Source organism: Talpa occidentalis, unplaced genomic scaffold (assembly GCF_014898055.3).
Source record: "Talpa occidentalis isolate TD23 unplaced genomic scaffold, MPIMG_talOcc4v2.1 talOcc4.5, whole genome shotgun sequence".
NCBI lineage: Eukaryota > Metazoa > Chordata > Mammalia > Eulipotyphla > Talpidae > Talpa > Talpa occidentalis.
The window spans coordinates 114416044-114436310 of record NW_023604861.1 but is presented as its reverse complement, the minus strand read 5'-3'; the positions used below and the strand labels follow the sequence as shown (position 1 = coordinate 114436310).

General features: G+C 38.7%; 1 protein-coding gene across 3 annotated transcripts in view; it reads left to right on the top strand.

Annotated features, from left to right (window-relative positions):
• Positions 1–20267, top strand: part of MTA3 (metastasis associated 1 family member 3) — a 126555-nt gene that overhangs the window by 66500 nt on the left and 39788 nt on the right. For all 3 annotated transcript variants that reach the window (XM_037528156.2, XM_037528155.2, XM_054701159.1), the window contains exons 7-9: positions 3057–3159; positions 5906–6005; positions 19348–19536. In XM_037528156.2, the coding sequence (XP_037384053.1) occupies positions 3057–3159; positions 5906–6005; positions 19348–19536 (392 nt within the window). The remainder of the gene's footprint in view (positions 1–3056; positions 3160–5905; positions 6006–19347; positions 19537–20267) is intronic.

The window sequence follows — 20267 nt, the reverse complement described above, 5'->3', positions numbered from 1 at the left end:
AGTGTGATATCCTTAAAATTTTAAATCTTCCTTATTATCTACTCAAGTTATCTTAGAGTTCATAGCATAGTTATTAAGACCATGCCAACGATTACTGCTAGCTTAATTTAGGATTTTGTTGCACATATTCTAAATAACTTAATTCAAGTTCTTCTTAAAGGTTTTTTTCTGTGAAGTAATCAAACTGTGATATATAGTTACATGATGAATCCAAAATGAGGAAATGTCATTTAGTCTAGATTGACTAGAAGAGTATATGTATATATATTTGTTTTTATTACTTTTGTTCTCACTCCATGGGATTATATTTTAGGTGGTAGTAGAAATGCACCTGGGAGTATTTCACTGATTGCTTATAGTGAATTAAATTCTTCTACTGAATTCTCTTTCTACTGTGAGCTCCAGAAAGTATGGATAGGATTGAAATTTATCAATTTAAATACCTTGTATTTGAAACGTAAATATCAGTTTTACCCTTGCTTATATTACCTTTCATTACCCTTCCTTACATTCTGGTACATATTACAAAAGGGGCTTAATACCAAACAGCTTCATCATTTTATCTTGTATTATTTCAAAAAACAGATTTCAAATGTAGACTTATTTTTTTTTTCTACTACTGTCTTTTTAATCATTATTTAAAATCTTAAGTTAAAATGTGTTATTTGGGCCTCCCTGGTGGCGCAGGGGGTTGAGTGACACACTGTGAAGGTGTCCGCAGCCTTTGCAGCGCGGGTTTGATTTTGGCCGGCTGGCGAAAATCCCGCATGGTGAAGCAGACCTCTCCTGCTCCCCTCAGCAGTGTATTTCAGTCAGTCTGCCTGTTCTGTTCCCCACTCTGTCTCTGGTGAATCCTCTCACCCTCCCACTCATCTGGCCTGTACCCCGGTTCTTATACAAAAATAAATAAATCTTTAAAAATAAAATAAAATAAAATGTGTTATTTGAAGATAGAGGCAAGTATATTGATAATGTTATCCTTTCTCAAGCAAATTTGAATGATTTGTAAACTTTTGGTTTATAATTGTGTTTTAAAGGTGAACCAAATGTTAAATGTCTTGGCTCCACATGCTAATAAATGTAAATAAAAACAGTGTGTCACTCAACCCCCTGCGCCACCAGGGAGGCCCAAATAACACATTTTAACTTAAGATTTTAAATAATGATTAAAAAGACAGTAGTAGGAAAAAAAAATAAGTCTACATTTGAAATCTGTTTTTTGAAATAATACAAGATAAAATGATGAAGCTGTTTGGTATTAAGCCCCTTTTGTAATATGTACCAGAATGTAAGGAAGGGTAATGAAAGGGTAATGAAATCCTTGTAAAACACTTGATCTCTTTAACCTTAATACTTGCTCTGCTTCTCTATGTTGGGAGTTGCAATTGGCCTTCTATGACCTGCCTTTAAACAGGGGGCAGAATGGACAAGCCTCCTACCAGACAGCTGTGACTGACTTAGGAGACTGCATGTGAAAGATCTGATTGTCCCTTTGCTATTCTCTGTTTCAGCCTTGGATGCCTGCATGCTCCTGCACTAAGATTAGAACCATAGCCTAGGTTTGTCAGTCACCCAGGAGATGTTTACCTTCACACTCTGTCAGCCAGTGCAAGGCCCTCTTCCTGATGTTATAGATGCAGTGATCAAAAATGAAACACAGATAAAACCAGCCCTTAGCCTCAATACGAGATCCTTAGCTGTAAATCAGAATTTCAGTTGACGCCCAAGTCTACTTACCACTATTGTATTTCATCCGGACAGTGAGTCCTGCCTGATGGTTACATCTCTCTACGAGAGATTCCTGAAACAAAGCATTCTGCTTTATCAGTAGTCAACCCTCACTCTGTTGTTTCCTTTTTTCTATTATTGCCAACTCTGTGCATACAATTTCAAGATTTCAAATTTGCCAGTTACCTCCAGCTCATCACAGATGTTCCTAAATCTTCTCTTTGCTCTATGCTATCACTTTTAAAACCATATCTATCGTCATCAGTGTCCCTGTAGAGGAAATACGTACCATTGCTAAGTGTGTGATGTGAAGCTTGGTTTTGGACTGGTTACATTCCTACTAAAATCAAGGGCTTCCCTTTACCTCCACATGAAATCTATTCAGCCGGTCTATGTAACATCTTGAGTAGTATATTTATAACTCATTTCTCCTAGCTCCCTCGTCTCATTCCCCTCAATGTACTCTTTTTTTTTTCTAATTTTTTTTTTAAAAGATTTATTTATTTAGACAAGCACTGGGTACGGTCAGAGGTGCGGGAGGGTGAGAGAATTCACCAGAGCCAGAGTGGGGAGCAGAGCAGGCAGAAGGACCGAAGCACACTGCTGAGGGGAGCAGCGGGCGGCAGGAGAGGTCTGTGCGCCATGTGGGACCCTCCTCCGGTGGCTGGGGAGCAGCCGGGGATCGAACTGGCGCTGCAGAGGCTGCTGGCAGCTTCGCAACCCAGCGCTCAACCGCTGGGCCACCGGGGAGGCCCACTCTCAATGTACTCTTGACAAAATGAGCTACTTTTCTCTCCTGCATTTTAAAGCCCTGTAACTTTGTTCATGTTCTCATTTCTTTAAGTCCTCTTTCTCTGCCAGTACATTCACACCCTTCAGTTCCTAGTAGAAATGCCACCTCCTTCACAAGGCAATGGCATCGTGAAACAATTCCTCTAATCTTTGGAATCTTAGAGCTAGATCTGTATGTCTCTGGTGACATTTTTTTTTCCTCTTTGAATCATAGTTTTTGTTTTTTATATGTGTAAGTTTTAGCATAGTGTCTTTGTGGCAGGCACACTCTCTTGTCTTTATGACAAAAGGCTTAGTGCCTCATGTAGTAGAGCTTCTTGGGAAATATTAATGATGAAAAGACGGTATCTTGTAGTTGGTTGGTTTGTATTATTGTCAGTGTTTACAGAGTGCTGTACCTCTGCTATCTGAGAGAAGATACTCAGATCATTGACACTTACTTTATATTTTGAATGCTGTGGTGACTGCAGTCACCAACCATATGTGACAGTGTGCTTTGTGAGTGACGAGACTTTATTTCCTTTGTTTTCTGACAGGAGAATCTGATGAGAGAGAACAGTCGAAGTTGGAAGTTAAAGTTTGGGATCCCAATAGCCCACTGACTGATCGTCAGATCGACCAGTTTTTAGTTGTAGCACGGTGAGTATGGTGCTACTGAGTCAAGAAATAACTTTCTTTTTATAAAAGAATGTATAGGTATATGTCTTTTTCATCGGTTGTATGCTTTTTCTGTTCGTATAAGAAGGCCTGCTGTCTGTCACACTGTTTCCTGAATAATAACATTTATTATCATTAGTTTGTATTTGAAAAATAAAAATAGATTTTTACTAAGATGACACTAAATACATCTTGTAGAATTTAATTACTACAGAGAAGAAATTCAATACAAAGAGGAAATTCAACACATGAAATCTAATATTTTCAAGTGAGGTAGCGATCTCCGTTAGTCTGGACAGAGATTATTCATTTGTCAGTATTGCACACCTCAGATTCCTGTGATTACACCTGTGTGTGAGGAAGGCCTGTTGCTAAGCACAGGCTCCCCTCTGAGAACTCTCAGTCTGGCTGACTTGCTTCCTTCCTCTTATCTTTTCTTGAGAAAATGAATGGGTTAGAAACCTTTTTTTTTTTTTCCCAGTTGTAAAAATAAGCAATGCTCATGGGGGAGTTGCTGCAAAGTTGAAAGTAAAATGAGATTAGCATAGCATTGTGATCGTGGGAAAATTAGAAAAAAGTTAAAAGTACACCAGCAAGCAAATGATGAACGGAGGTATACTCAGTGATCCATTAATACTTACTTCAATTAAAGTGAATAAATTAGAGCTTTATGTAGCAATGAGATAAATCTTGCAAGTAATGTTGAGAGACGATACATCCGGTAGAATCCCCTATGAAAATTTTCATAATGGGTAAATAATGTCATTTCATTACTGGGCACAGGTTGTGTGTGTATGTGTGTGAATGAATGAGTTCTGGGAATAAATACAGAGGAATCTAACAAAATTTGTAATATTGCTTTAAATAAATGAACCAAACATGGCAAAATATTAAAATCAGGTAGATCTGGACATGAATACAAGGGTCTTCATTTTATTCTCTAGTTGTGTGTGTGTGTGTGTGTGTGTGTATCTATATGTTATATATATAGATAAATATATATAAATAAAGGTTTTGTTGCCTTTAGTCCACATTTGGAATTTCACATTATCTCATGACATGGTTAAGGGCTGGGCCCCCGGAGGGCCTTCAGGTGGGGGTGCCTGTGCAGTCGTTGAAAGGGGAATGGAAACAAGTTGGGGTTTAGGAGAGAGGGGACTTGGCCTTGCCTCAACTACTCAGAACAACTACTCATTATTCTGTCTGGGCCTCACTGTTCCTACTGGGTCCCTCGGAAGGGCCAGGGTTAATGGTCTAGAGGTGTTGGGGAAATTTATTCTTAGGATTTGTAAGAGATTTCAGGTGTGTGACCTGGCCCTGTGTGCCTGTCCTCAGGGAAGTTAAATAGGCAGCTAGGTGTTTAGACTCCAGAGTCCCCTCGCCTAGACACGAAGTGATTAGGTGAAGAGCCTTGATGTACTTTGTTGGGAAGGAGCCTGTCAGTAGAATAAAGACTGAAGATTCAGGAGTAGAAAAGAGCCAAAGGTAGAACCACTTTTCTAGAGAGTCCAAACAGGTTGCCCGGATTTGGATTGTTTAGTGGACATTGCAGTTTCAGAGTTGGCTTCATTCTATTTCCTCCTCCTGATTGCCAGGGGGCATATGTTTCCTTTATCCCTGAAGCTATCATGAGAAGCACCAAGGTGATACATCCAATGTCTTTTTCAATTTTTGTTTAAAAAAATCTTAATAGAGATTAAGACACTGCAATGAAAGACCCATGCACACCTGACCACGATGGTAAAATTGACCAGCAGTGCAGCGCCTCAGTGGAGCAGCCAGTGCTCTCACATCCTGCTGGGGCAGACAGTGTCATTTGGTGTGTAGCTGCTTTGGAAAACTATTTGCTGTCGCGTAGCATACACAGCCCTTAAATTTCACTACTAAATATGTGCTCAGCAGAAATGCATCCTTATACCCTTGCACCAGCAGATACCTACATAGATGGTGTTGGTGGCACTATCCATTGTTGCTACCCACAGATAGGAAACAATTGTCCATCCAGAGAGTGGAGGTAAAGGAGAGAGAGGCATCATCCTCTGTGGTCGGGACCTCGGGAGGGATGAACATGCTACGTCCAACATTATGAATGAAACAACAATCATAATTTTGGACAAAAGAAGCTAGACTGGAAAACAGTAAATCACATGTGATTCTTCTGTTTAAGTTCCCATGAACACAACAAACCTGTGTGGTTAGAATCCAGGTGGTGCTGCCCTTTGGCAAAGGGGGTGTAGTGAGTGCAAGTGCTGAGATAATGGTTTTGCTTTTTTAATGGAAATCTGTTATATATTGACTCCTTGTAGGAAGAGGTTGCTTCAAATTGATATTTCAAGAAAAAAAAGTTACTTGGATTACCCGATTTTGGGCTAATTTTGGGCTAAGAACGTGGTCAGAACTTGCTTTGCTGTAATAGTGAAACTGCTGCTAATTCGCTCCTCGGTTTTTGAGCACAATTTGAACAACAAATTGTTTACTCCTTGGCATTTCATAATAATCTTTACCTCCTATATGCCACACAGGCTACTTTTTAATTATAATGGCCAATATGTGGCAAATTGACTTGTCAGTTCTTAAATCTTCTAGAAAATACTTTATCTGATACATACCCAAGAATTTGTTTTTTCTCCTGTTTTTCATTCACTACCCAAATGTGTGTGTGTGTGTGTGTGTGTGAAAATATAAAAAATAAAAAAGCATCAACCTTAATTCTCTCTCTTCTCCCCAGGGCCGTCGGGACATTTGCCCGTGCCCTTGATTGCAGCAGCTCTGTGAGGCAGCCTAGTTTGCATATGAGCGCAGCTGCAGCTTCTCGAGACATCACTCTGGTAAGATGCTTTTTAAAAGTTTGGGCATGTTATTTCTTTTGCTCTTTTTAGTTTTGAAGCCAGTATAGCAACACTGTAGATGTGAGAGCATTTTGGCACATAGCCCTGCTGTGTACTGCGGTGATTTGGCTTGGCAGGTTGGCTAACCGGGATGTCTCATTCCTAATGCACCACTTATGTTTGTGAGCTGAGACAAGTAAGAACAACAGTTATCACAAAATGGTAAAAAATATTTTGGGGAACACCATTCAGCATTCAGACCCATCTGTTTTCACTTTTGTTCTTTTTTTTTTTTCTTTAAACTGTATTCCATCTATGTATTACATAATGCTTTACAATTTTTTTAATTGAAAGGATTGCCTCTTGAAACCATTGCTGTAGAAGTTATTCTGTTGTCATGTTATTCAATTTCCATATTTAAAAGTTTTTTGTCTATGCATTGGGAGGAGGTTGTTTTCTTACATTATTTCATTATGATTATGTTCCCTTTTTTCTGTGGGTGATCAAAGGAAGTTCTCCTTGTTCAGTTTAATTATACTACTAGGGCTTGCTGTGCCTGGACATTGACTTGGCACTAGCTGCTTTCTCCGCACCTGCCAAGTAGATCTACAGGTTTTTGCCAATCAAAGTTACTATATTCGATTACCATAACCCTTTGAGATAGGCATGGTAGGATGCTTATTTTAAAGATGAAAAAACAGATTCGGTGAAGTTATTTGACCGATATTCATTATATGTAATGACAGTTTCAACTTCGTTTTCTGATGGAATGGAGTACAATGAGAGATTTTATTGCTTTCTCATTATATTTCAATTTGACATGTTTTCCACAAGCTGCCACAATAATGTAAAAGTTCATTCTGGAATGCACACCAAATTTGTTTCTCATTATAGCATTTTCTTGTAATTTTGCATACTATAGATAAATGGACACTATAGCCAATAAAGCGTTATAAAACATTAATAGTCTATAGGTATTGTGGAACCCTTTATCTCTTTTCAAGGACTAAAATGTTGTTTATAGAAGCAGGTTTTCTTCTCAGTGCTTTAACATTTTATATAAATATTTAGGGGTTTCAAAATAGTTTTGTGTTTTGGTAGTGTAAGAACCCATAGGGGGGCCTCCCCTGGTGGCGCAGCGGTTGAGCGCTGGGCTGCCAAGCTGCCCACAGCCTCTGCAGCGCCAGTTCGATCCCTGGCCTCCAGCGAGGGTCCCACATGGTGCGCAGACCTCTCCTGCCGCCCGCTGCTCCCCTTAGCAGTGTATTTTGTCACTCTGCCTGTTCTGTTTCTGGCTCTGGTGAATTCTCTCACCCTCCCTGCTTCTGACTATAACTTAGTGCTTGTATAAATAAATAAATCTTTTAAAAAAATAATAAATTTCAGAGGTATCATGCCTCTGAATAATTAAAAAAAAAAAAAAAGAACCCATAGGGTACTTTACTGGAGAACAGTGTACAAGTCACATTTATAAAAACCTTCAAAATCCTGTTAATATATGTATACGTGAGCCAAAACTACATGGAATCTAATCACTGCCTATATGTGTGTGCACACACACAAGATTGGGAAAAAAGGATTTTTTCCAATTCTAAAATGGACCTATACTTACAAACTACAGTATAGCAACTGCCACTCACCCCTCAAAAGTTTTTTTTTTTTTTTAAATTTTTTTTTTTTTTTAAGAGGCATGTTTTATTTATTCATTTATTTGTTTGTTTGTTTTGTTTATACATGCACTGGGTACAGTCAGAAGCGCGGGAGGGTGAGAGAATTCACCAGAGCCAGAGTGGGGAGCAGAACAGGCAGAAGGACCGAAGTACACTGCTGAGGGGAGCAGCGGGCGACAGGAGAGGTCTGCACGCCATGTGGGACTCTCCTCCGGTGGCCGGCGAGCAGCCGGGGATCGAACCGGCACTGCAGAGGCTGCGGGCAGCTTCGCAACCCAGCGCTCAACCACTGCGCCACCGGGGAGGCCCCTCACCCCTCAAAAGTTTTGTTCTCATTGCCCAGAATAGACGGTTCTTAGAATTCCTTTCAGGGACTTTTTGTGCATTAGAAACAACAATAACAGAAAATTACAGAATTGAAACAGGGGACAATGTAATTAAACTTTACACGATGTCACCTAAGCAAAGGTTATTAATATTTTAGTTTGTTGGACTAAAAAATATTCAGCCATTTTAGTTAATGTTGAGTTCTCAAATTGTAATATTCTCCCCTAGTCTTATTGCCTGGCCTCTATCTGTACCTCTGACCCCCAATACCCTGCCTCTAGTCAAGAGAGAGCCTTTCTAATAAATCTGCTGTATGTCTCGTTTATGTCTTTGTATTTTACTATGTATTTATGTATCCAAAAACAACTGATTGTTTAGCATAAACCTACTCTGCAATGTTTGCTATTTGCCTACTACTGAGATTAATAAATGCATACCTACTTCATCCATTTTAAGTACTTTATAGTATCTAGTATTTTATGAATATCCTGCACCACATTATTTGTGTATTTTCTTTTTTTTTTAAGGTTTATTTATTTATGCATATAAGAACTGGGGTACAGGCCAGAGGTATGGGGGGGTGAGAGGATTCACCAGAGACAGAGTGGGGAACAGAACAGGCGGATCTACTGAAATACACTTCTGAGGGGAGCAGCGGGCAAGTCAGGAGAGGTCTGTGGCGCCATGTGGGAATCGAACTGGCTGTCTGGGAATTGAACTCAGGCTGCAGATAGCTTCATAGGTTGTGTCCTAAACTTTGCGACACCAGGGAGGCCCTATTTGTGTATTTTCTTACCAGTGAACTCTAGACTGCTTTAGAAACATTTTTCCTTACCCATAATGCCACGTTGAAAATTCCAACACATGTCCCTTTCCTGAGCCCGTGCATGAGCTTTCTAGGCTATTACTAGATTTGAAATAGTTCCAGAGAGCGGTGACTAACAGAGCAGTGCTCATTTTGAATTTGACCACATGCAACAAAATTACTCTGCACATTATGGTAAAAATATATATCCCCACACGCAGTTAATGAGAGTTTTTCTTTCTTCATCCAGTTCAACACTTGATATATTCAGACTTAAAAATTTTTACTAGCCTGATGCTACTCATTTAAATTTGTATCTTCCTGGGATTAAGTGTATTTACTAGCTCTCCAGGTTTTTTTTCTTGTATTTTAGATTTTTTTTTGGTAGATTTATATTTTTTATTTTGTAGATTTATATTTATATTTTATTTAGTTTTTTTTTTGTCCATTCCTCATTTGCATTCTAGTTTTTTCCTAATAGTTTTAAATTTTTATTCATATTTAAAACCATAACTGGGGCCTCCCAGGTGGCGCAGCGGTTGAGCACTGGGTTGCGAAGCTGCCCACAGCCTCTGCAGCGCTGGTTCGTTCCCCACCAGTCGAGGATCCCACATGGTGCGCAGACCTTTCCTGCCGCCTGCTGCTCCCCTCAGCAGTTTGTTTAGTCAGCCTCCCTGTTCTGTTCCCTGCTCTGGCTCTGGTGAATTCTCTCCCCCTCCCGCGCTTCTGACTGTACCCAGTGCTTGTATAAATAAATAAATAAATCTTTAAACAAACAAAAAAAACCATAACTGTATGTGGAATATATTTTTAAGAACTCAGTAAGATATAGGGCGTTCTAATTCTGTTTTTCTCCAATTAATCATCACAATGCCTTTTGTTGAATTTGTTGTTTTCTCATACTTTTGTAATGCTCCCTCTATATCTAATGTCAAGGTCTCAACTACACTTAGGTCTACTCTGGACTCTTAATATCTTCTCGTTTGTTCATTTATTTATCTGTTTTTGTGTAAGCATACATTGTAATAAATTTGGATAACTAAGACAAGCCCCTTGTGACTGTCTTTTTAATGCATAGTTGTGGTCATTTACAACAGTTTTGTTCTTTGTCTTTTCTTCCCAGTGTTTTCACTAACAATAGAAATACTTTTTCATGTCATTATTAGGACCTGGAAAGCCTTTTCTTTTTCTTTTTAATTTTCCATACTAGGAAAGCTTTTTTCTAATGTTGCATGATCTTACCTTCTAGATACAGTTGACCCTTGAACAACATGGGTTTGAACAGGGCTGGTCCACTGAGTGCAGGTTTTTTTCTCCCTGCAGGTGGCTGCATTCTTGAATTCAGCCAACTGTGCATTTCACTTTGTTGAATCCAAAGATGCTGAACCTACGGATGAGGAGTTCTGACGATGAGTTATGGGCAGAGTTTTTACTACACACTAGTTGGCTCCCCCATCCCCTTTTACCCCAGGGCTGTTCATGAGTCAGCTGTGCTGTTATTTATTTATTTTTTTTTAAAGATTTATTTATTTATACAAGCACTGGGTACAGTCAGAAGCGTGGGAAGGTGAGAGAATTCACCAGAGCCAGAGCGGGGAGCAGAGCAGGCAGAAGGGCCAAAGTACACTGCTGAGGGGAACAGCGGGTGGCAGGAGAGGTCTGCGCACCATGTGGGACCCTCGCACCATGTGGGACCCTCCTCTGGTGGCCGGGGAGCAGCCGGGGATTGAACTGGCACTGCAGAGGCTGCGGGACAGCTTCACAACCCAGCGCTCAACCGCTGCGCCACTGGGGAGGCCCATGTGCTGTTATTTCTATAAGCAGTCTCTGTGGTCTTAACACTGTTCTTATGACAGAATGCTTCTATATTAACTGGGGATGCTGTCCTTGTTATAGACCAGTAAATTCCCTCTGCTCTGCCTGAAGAGCAAGAGTGGAAAGCCGGTTTCTGAAATTACAGAGCTCTTGTGACTATTGGAGCTCATTTGCCTAAAAAGATGGGGATGACAGGTGACCAGGTGTATGAATTCTTGATTCATAGCTGTGGCAGCTCTCTGCTTCCCACTACTGGTGACTGATGGGACGGCAGAAGCATACTAAGAGGCTCAGGACTTTGTGTTTTGTTAGGTTTGTACAGTTGGTTTCTGAGATGCGATGTGAATCTGTTCTTAATTGCCACTGAGGAGTTCTCTCTACTCCAGCAGAAAATGTCTTATCCCTGCCTTCTAATTCATTTTCATTAAAATGCCTTGGATTGAAAGATCAGTAGTGTTGTCTTGGATTTGGTAATACTTAGGATGATCTGTTCTTTTATCTGCAACATCTAAATGCCTTGGTTTCTTGCTCTGACTACTCAAAATCTAACTTTATTTGGATTCTTTATGTTGTTCTTAGGTTGAGATTATATCATTTTTTGGTGCCATAAAATTATGACTTGAAGTCATCGAAGCAGAGAGAAATAGATAATATCTTCGTTATTTCAGATGCTATGACCTACACCTTTAATCTTGCTTGCCCAGGTGTATTTTCTCTTTATTTTGATGTTAAAATATGAGCTCCTGAGGCAGTTCAATAAAAATAAGTAGGAGTGGTTAAAAATTAATATGTCTGATAACATATTTTGCAAATTGTCTTAAGCACCCTTTCATTTTATGTCCCTGTGAATCTGACTACTCTGGGTGTGTCATGTAAATGGAGCCATGACATTTGCTTTTTTGTGACTTGCTTATTTCACTTAATGTAAAGTCTTCAAAAATCATCTTTGTTGTGGCCTGCTAGTGCTTCCTTTTTAAGACTGAGTAATATTCCACTTTATGTGTGTAGTACATTTTATCTGTTCATCTATTAATAGATACTTGGTTTCTTCCACCTGTGTGAAAAATACTGCCATGAGCTTGGGTATACAAATCTATGTACTTTTCTGGTTCTATGGGTTCCCGCCCTGGACTTATAGGCTTTGAGCCATGTAGCATTAGCAGGTTAGTTAACTTCCCTGTGTCTTAGTTTCCTCATCTCCAGTGGGAATAATAGAATTTATCTGTCCCGTTTCAGAGAGTTTATTGATTGACAGGAAAATGGAATGCAGACATTTCTCTGTAAGTTGCTGATATATGTGCCCAAGGTTGTAGAACTTGATCTAACTATACTAGTACCCTAGATCTTGTCTCAGGGCTATTTTTCTTAGGTTTGTGGCTTCTCAGAGGAGTATCCAACTCTGTGAAATCAACTGTCTGGCTTGGGGGGATGAGAACTGATTTATTGCTTTGTCACAAATCTTTACTTTGAACTTTCATCCACTTTCCATTCCAACATTAAATTGCATTCAGCAGTTTACGTACATCCATTTAAGGTAATGGTCATAAACACTGGGCTGTTTTGATTCTTGAACAGTGTGCCCTGTCCTCCACTGGGAGAGAAAGCAGGTGCTGCCTGAGTGTCCTCAACCAGTTCTCCCACACCCTTTCTCCAGCCTCCAGAAAAGCCTGTCTCTGTGAGCTGCCATGTGGCATTAACTTGAGGATTAAATGAGATAACTTATAAGTCATTTAGAACAGTGACTAGCACACTGTAGAAACTCAATAAACACTAGTAATTGTTGAGATGATAACATTTGATTCCCCACCTCTTTAATCTTTGTTGAGTATCATTTTTCTTCTGATTTTATATCATTATTGATTGTCTGAAGGGAGTTTTATCATGCTATATTTACTGTCATTGTAGTAGATTATACAATTTGAATATGACTATTAAGCTAGGATGGCTTTAAATATAATTGTTGAAAGGAAATCATCATAAAATTTAAAGATCTTAAAATGAGCTGTATTTTTACAATAAAAATTTTCCTATTAGGAAAATCCTAGGAAAATAATTAGCTTATTTCCTTGATAAAAGAAACTTGATATAATGAAACATAATTTTATTTTTTCAAATATTAGCTCTTTGTAAAAATGCTAGCCATTAATCATGTACTTCATTTTCTGTGAGACCTGTTCAACTCATACATACATTTATTTCATTTAGGGCCTTGAGGGTACTGGAAATTTGAGGATAGTTTTTAAATCACTGTCATTACATCATTTAAAGAAAATGTACTCAATACAACATATACATCTTTTGATTAAAATTTTAGCTATCAACTTACACCAAAAGTCTAGTCTTCAAAATGAATATAAATTGGTAAAATGAGAATTCATATAATTTTTTAAAATTCAATTTGCTTCTAAGTGCTGTCCATGTTTCCAAGACTGTAAAATTAGAATTAGAACTAATAGACTACCACTGCAGTAAAAATATGAAACATGAAGTTTTCCTGTCTTCTCAGTACATCATTAAGGCAATAACCTACATTTGGCATAGTTTGTCTGATGATTTGTTGCAGATAAGACTTTTAGAATACAGTTAAATGAGTTTAGAGGCACTGCAAATTCTCATAGGAGAACTGTGTGAGCTAGGTCTATTTATCCATCTCTCGTTTAAATTTAAGCCTAAATTAGGTTTTTTGGTTATATATTGCTTCTCACTTTTTTCTACCCTATGAATTTGACACTTAGCATCAGAAAATGATTGTATATCTGAACTATAGGAAATACCGTAAAATCGTTTTAACTTGCCTAGGGTTATTGTGAAGAGATTTGAATTTACAGGTGTAAGTTAATGAATGCTATAAGTTATAATGTCTTAACTCATAATCTTTATAGTTTGAGGCAATACAAAAACAGTAGGAAGACTTCTGTATTTCTTTCACCCACATTCCCCATTTTACCACATTTCCTTATCATTCTCTATATAGTCTTATTTCTGAAAAGTTTTAGACTGAGTTACAGAATGGATGTCCCTTTATTGCTAAATATTTGAGACGGTATTTCCTCTGAGCAAGAATATTCTCTTATATACCCACAATACAATTCTCAGATGCAGCAAATGAACATTACTGTAGTACTATTATCTAATCTAGAGACTTCAGTCAGACTTGCTAGATGTCTCAGTGTCCTTTATGACAAAAGAAAAAACCATTTTTCTATTCCAGGGTTTGCTTGAGAGTCACTTACTGTGTTCAGTTGTCAGCTCTCTTTAATTCTTTTTTTTTTTAAATAGAGACATGTTTTATTTATTTATTTGTTTGTTTGTTTGTTTTGTTTATACATGCACTGGGTACAGTCAGAAGCGCGGGAGGGTGAGAGAATTCACCAGAACCAGAGTGGGGAGCAGAACAGGCAGAAGGACCTAAGTACGCTGCTGAGGGGAGCAGCCGGCGGCAGGAGAGGTCTGCGCACCATGTGGGACCCTCCTCCGGTGGCTGGGGAGCAGCCGGGGATCGAACCGGCGCCGCAGAGGCTGCGGGCAGCTTCGCAACCCAGCGCTCAACCACTGCGCCACCGGGGAGGCCCTGTCAGCTCTCTTTAATAATTTCCTTCAATCCTGAAAAGTTCCTCATTCTTTGTCTTTCATGACAATGGCATTTTGAGAGTAAAAACTACTTATTTTTATAGACTGTGCCTCATTTTGGGTTGTGGCTATAAGTTGATTTATGGCTGGAATAGGCTTTTTCTATGTCTATTGTGGTCACTTAAATTGGTCTGGGAGATTGCCTGTAAGTTTTCAAACTTGTAAACATTATTTTTTAATTAGAAACATTTGCTATTATCTGTAGTAAATAGCTTTTCATATCTGGGGTGACTTAGGTGCCAAACTGCAGGTTAAGTTCAGATCAGCTATACTTACTTCTCATCCTCTGTTGACAAAAGTCAGTAACACAAGAGGGCAAGTCCAGATGCATAGGCACGTGTCAAGGTTCTGCTAAGTCACATGTTTTAACATCCTGTTGGCCATATAAGCTGCGTGGCCAGGGCCAACCTCAGTGATGTGGAAGAATACCCTGCTATCAAGGTCCAGGGGAGGGGGGAATATTTGCTGAACAGTAATCAAGTCTACCACAGTATGATTCTACTTAATGAACAAAAGATGATATTTCTACTGCCAGGATTTCATTGTCAGTCTTTCTCCTAAAATACTTCTGTTTGTCATCTCCATCTGCTATGAATGAGATGAAATGTGACAACACCTTCACTGCTGTTTGGCAGAGGGAACAGCTTGTGCTGAGTTCTTATGTTTTTTAAAATTTAGATTTGAATGGGTCTTGTGTGTATCTGTATCTGTATTGAAAGGATGGTATCTTTGCAAAGTATTTATCTTGGAGATTTTGTTTAGTTTTATTTTTATATTTAATCTAAATTCTTTATTTTAATTTGGGGTATGCACATGGTGAAGTATATTAAATACACTTAGGTGTACCACTTAAAAATTTTTACATATGTATACATCCATGTAACTACCACCCAGATCTGGGAGAAAAAAGAGCATTCCCAGTATCCCAAAAGGCTCCCTCATTAATCTCGTAGTCAGTAATCCTCCCTTCTCTTACCACTGACTGTTTTTCTCAAAGTTCACATATATGGAGTCAGCCATTATGTGTCTGCTTCTTCAGGTTTTTATTATCTTACTGATAAACCATAACCCATTCATATGTTAAACTTCTTTGTCTTTTTTTAACTTATTTCTTTGAATCTTAAAAATTGGATGTTTTATTTTCTGTTGTAAAAAGTACATTCTGTGTTTTATCAAATGTTCTTTAGGGTATGATTAAACTATATCAAAGGTGATTCTGAAGAAACTTGTGTGTGTGTGTCAAAAAAGATGGAGTTCAAGTTCATTTGGACTCCTGGCAAATACTGTGACTCAGCCCTTGGTTTCCTTTGTGAATTTGGTCATTCATTTTTCCAACATATTTGTTCCCTAGAAATCCTATAGAGCATATGCCTGATGGGGTGTTTATTTTTTACACATACTGATTGTTACTGCACTTTCCTCTGGGCTATGAGATACATGTGGGCTTGGGAGGTTTCTGAGCTAAAAGCCTGACCGTTTTTTTCATTTGATTTGTGATACAGCAGGAATTAGTCTTCTAATGATTTGGTCATAATCACTTATAAAAGCTAAGATATTGCTTTGGTTTTTTGAAACCTAATTAGGTAACAGCCCATCATCATTTTTAAAAGTGCCTATAAAAAAGGCATTTTCATCCATCTAACATGAACAAAAGACTGAAAATCCATTCATGCTTTGAGTGGCTGGTATAATATCAGCTGAGAAAAACTCACTTAATCCATGACTTTTGAGTTCAGAGAACCTGTTAATCATAAAAATTACTTCTACCTTCTGAGGGATCTCAGCATCCTAGTTAACTTTATATTTACTGATTTTGAATACCATTTAATCTTTTTCAGTTTTGTTATCCATTGTAAATTTAGGTGTTTTCAAAAATAACCATTTATAGAGATGTATTATTGATTAAAAGGACCCAAGTACTATTGAACTTTCTTTTCATGGATAAGTTATCCAGAAACAGCAGTTACTTAGTTTCAGAGATGATGTTAAACATGAACGCTCCAACTAAACTGCCAAGTCTGTGAGAAGAATAGCTAGGGAAGTAGAGTTCAGTTGATGCTGAAGTTTGCAGAACATGAGAAAAGAACAAAGATCACTTCTATCATTTTGTAACCCCTGTTGTGGGAGGGTAAGAAGAAATTCTCTTGAAGGTTGAAGTTATGACTACACATGGTCAGTGGTCTAGGAAATTGATAGTGAAATCCCCACTTGCTTTTATTTTGTGGAATTCAATGATTTATGTGAGATGTCAGCCCTTGTTAAAACAGTTACTGTACCTAAACATCTCTATGTATCCTGCCTTTAGCTCTGTCAGCAAATCCATACTCTGCCCCTTATTCAGTGTCTTAATGTACACTAGTATACATTTTCAGGCACTGGACATATTTTTTAAGATTTATTTTTATTTATTTATGCGCATAAGAACTGGGATGTAGAACAGAGGTGTGGGGGGTAAGAGGATTCACCAGACACAGAGTGGGGAGCAGAACAGGCAGATCTACTGAAATACACTGCTTTAAAATATAGTTTATTAAATGATCACTAAATATCTGGTAGCGGATAGTGGACAGCTCCATATAGTTACAAGGGCATAAACTGAGCTGAAGTATCAACTTATATCTATTGTTCAACTTACATCTACTGAAGAGAAAAAAAATTAGCAAAAAAATATGTCCAAGGAGGGCCTCTCCAGTGGCCTAAGGGTTAAGTCTCAATGGAGCAAGGGCGAGACAGGAGAGGTCTGCTGTGCCATGTGGATTAGCTCCCTGGCCGGTGATCCAACTCATGCTGCAGTGGCTGGTGATAGCTTGATAGCCCTGAGACTTTAATGCTTTGCCACTAGGGAGGCCCAAGAAGTGGATTTACTGAAATACACTGGTAAGGGGCGCAGTGGGTTAGACAGGAGAGGTCTATTGCGCCATGTGTGGGTTAGCTCCCTGGCCAGGGATTGAACTCAACCTGTTGTGGCCAGGGATTGAACTCAGGCTGTTGTGGTGATAACACTGAGACTTAACCCTTAGGTCACTGGGGAGGCCCCCCATGGACATATTTTTTTGCTAATAATTTTTTCTCTTCAATAGATGTAAGTTGAACAATAGATGTAAGATGATACTTGAGCTCAGTTTATGCCCTTGTAACAGTATGGAGCTGTCCACTATTCTCTACCAGATATTTAGTGACCATTTAATAAGCTATATTTTAAAGAGATGTGTTATCTCCCATAATTGTAACATTATCCCCATTTGGGACTTTATTTGTGACATTTTTAATATTAGAGGGTAATGTAAAAGATATAATGCTTGGCTTTCATATGTTAGCAGTTTTGAATAATCTAGTTCTCCCTTGGCAAGGATTTGATTATCTTGCCGACCAAATTTTTTCCATACCTAAGTGCTGATTTGGGCACAGACAGAACTGATTGTCCTGTGTAGCAATTTTTCCTGTTACATATATAGGTGTGCACATGTTATGAATGAATCTCTTCCTCTCCAGTAGAAAAACCATCTAAAGTTTTTCAGAACCTAAAACTTTTAAAACTTTGGGACCTACTTTATTCACTGCTTCTGGTGGTTGGAAAATGCTTTCTACATAACCTATGTCCAAGGTACTTCTTTGCAGAAAGCCAATTATACTATCCTAATATATCTTTACTCCATTAAAATTACTCTTTAAATCTTTCTCCCTTGAAATATATGGGAAACCTCCAGCAGCCTAACTGTTTCAAGCAAACCAGTTCATCTATTCTTGGTCTTCAAAAACCTCAACCAGGGCCGCTCTGGTGGCGCAGGGGTTAAAGTCTCAGCGGTATTAAGCTATCACCAGCTACAGCCCTGGCCAAGGAGCTATCCCACATGGTGCAGCAGACCTCTTCTGTCTTACCTACTGCTCCCTTCAGCAATGTATTTCAGTAGATCTACCTGTTCTACCCTCCATTCTGTCTCTGCTGAATCCTTTCACCTCCCATACCTCTGGCTTACACCCCAGATCTTGCATGCACAAACAAGTAAAAAAATAATCTGTAGGGGCCTCCCTGGTGGCGCAAGGGGTTAAGACGCAACCTATGAAGCAATCCGCAGCCACTACAGCACAAGTTCAATCCCCAGCCAGGGAGGTGACCCACGTGGCGCAGCGGACCTCTCCTGGCTCGCCCACTGCTCCCCTCGGCAGTGTATTTCAGTAGGTCTTCCTGTTCTGTTTCCCGCTCTGTCTCTGGTGAATCCCCCCCACATCTCTGGCCTGTACCCCGGCTCTTGTATGAATAGATAAGTCTTTTTTTTTTTTTTTTTTTTTTAAAGATTTATTTATTTATTTATTTATACAAGTACTGGGTACAGTCAGAAGCGCGGGAGGGTGAGAGAATTCACCAGAGCCAGAGCGGGGAGCAGAGCAGGCAGAGGGACCGAAGGACACTGCTGAGGGGAGCAGCGGGCGGCAGGAGAGGTCTGCGCGCCATGTGGGACCCTCCTCCGGTGGCCGGGGCAGCCGGGGATCGAACCGGCCCTGCAGAGGCCGCAGGCAGCTTCTCAACCCAACGCTCAACCACTGCGCCACCAGGGAGGCCCAATAGATAAGTCTTTACCCAAAAAAAATCTATAAAAAAATTTTTAACCAAATTATGATTTTAACATGGATATATAATTTTGTCTGTTTAACATAGAGGTATAGTTATTTTCTTACCATCACGCTCAGATTCTTTTTCTTTCCATATCTTAATCTTAGTGTATAATTTTCTTATTCCAACCTGAGAAAAATTTTCCTCACTCTCTGATAATTATCTCATTCCCCGTGGTCAAAGAAGGTTGTGCCAACCTTGGGGAATAGCTAAAGTGACTTTGGTATTTTTAACCAAAAGCATGGTGAAGTATGCTGGGTTTACAATTTAATATTTCGAGGTCCTTGATCTTCACAGTTAGGCTGCTATAACAAATGCATGTATTTTTATAAGTACACACCTTTAAAGGTGTATCAGCATTTTCTAAAGCAATAAGTGATATTCATATTTTTAAAATGTCATTAAAGATATAATTGTCAATTAAGTGCATCATGCATTTTAGTCTTTCTGGCTGATCATTTCTCTCTATTTTGTTTTCTTTAGTTTCATGCTATGGATACCTTGTACAGACACAGTTATGATTTGAGCAGTGCTATTAGTGTCTTAGTACCCCTTGGAGGACCTGTTTTATGCAGAGATGAAATGGAAGAATGGTCGGCCTCTGAAGCTAGTTTATTTGAAGAGGCACTGGAAAAGTATGGCAAAGACTTCAACGATATACGTCAAGACTTTGTAAGTAGAAGATTATGAATAAAATAAAATGTTGGGTTGGGAATATTTATCAGTTTTAGTAATCTGGCAAACCTTAACGTGTTCATTTAGCAAGCCTGTGACTTTCAGTAATTTCATCTGCTCAGCATAGAATGAAGGCAGTCTAGTAGAAGGAGAATTTGATATTTGTTTGGGAAGTAATTGTGAATAAGGCTCAAGGTCAGGAGACCTAAGTTCATACTCTGAACCTGGACATCCTCTTTACCTCTTTCTGAGTTCCAGGTCTAAATTAGGTTCAGCTCTTCTAACCATTTGCACTAAATATTTCTGAATTCTGCTGTTTACTCTTGTTTCTCTGCTTTAGACCTCTGATATTTTTCTAGGTGCCTTTTTTACCATTGATCCCGAATTTGATGTGGACCTTTATCATTGTAAGATAAAAAGCAGAGTGAAAATTGGCTTCATGAGTTTTTGATCTTTGGCTCTTCTTAATGATATGCAGTATCTTACTTGCATTTTAAATACTAGATTTTTAGGTACTTCCTTTTGTCTTTGTCTCTATTATATATGTCTGTGTTATATATATTTATATATATATATATAGTCTTTCTACATTGTATATTAATATTTGATATTTATGTAGTTTTTTCACATTTTTTTTGAAATGGAAAAGTATCTATTTGATAATTTCATAAATATATTTTGGTAGAGGTCATTCATTTTTAGTTAAGAAAATAAAATTTTTATAGACT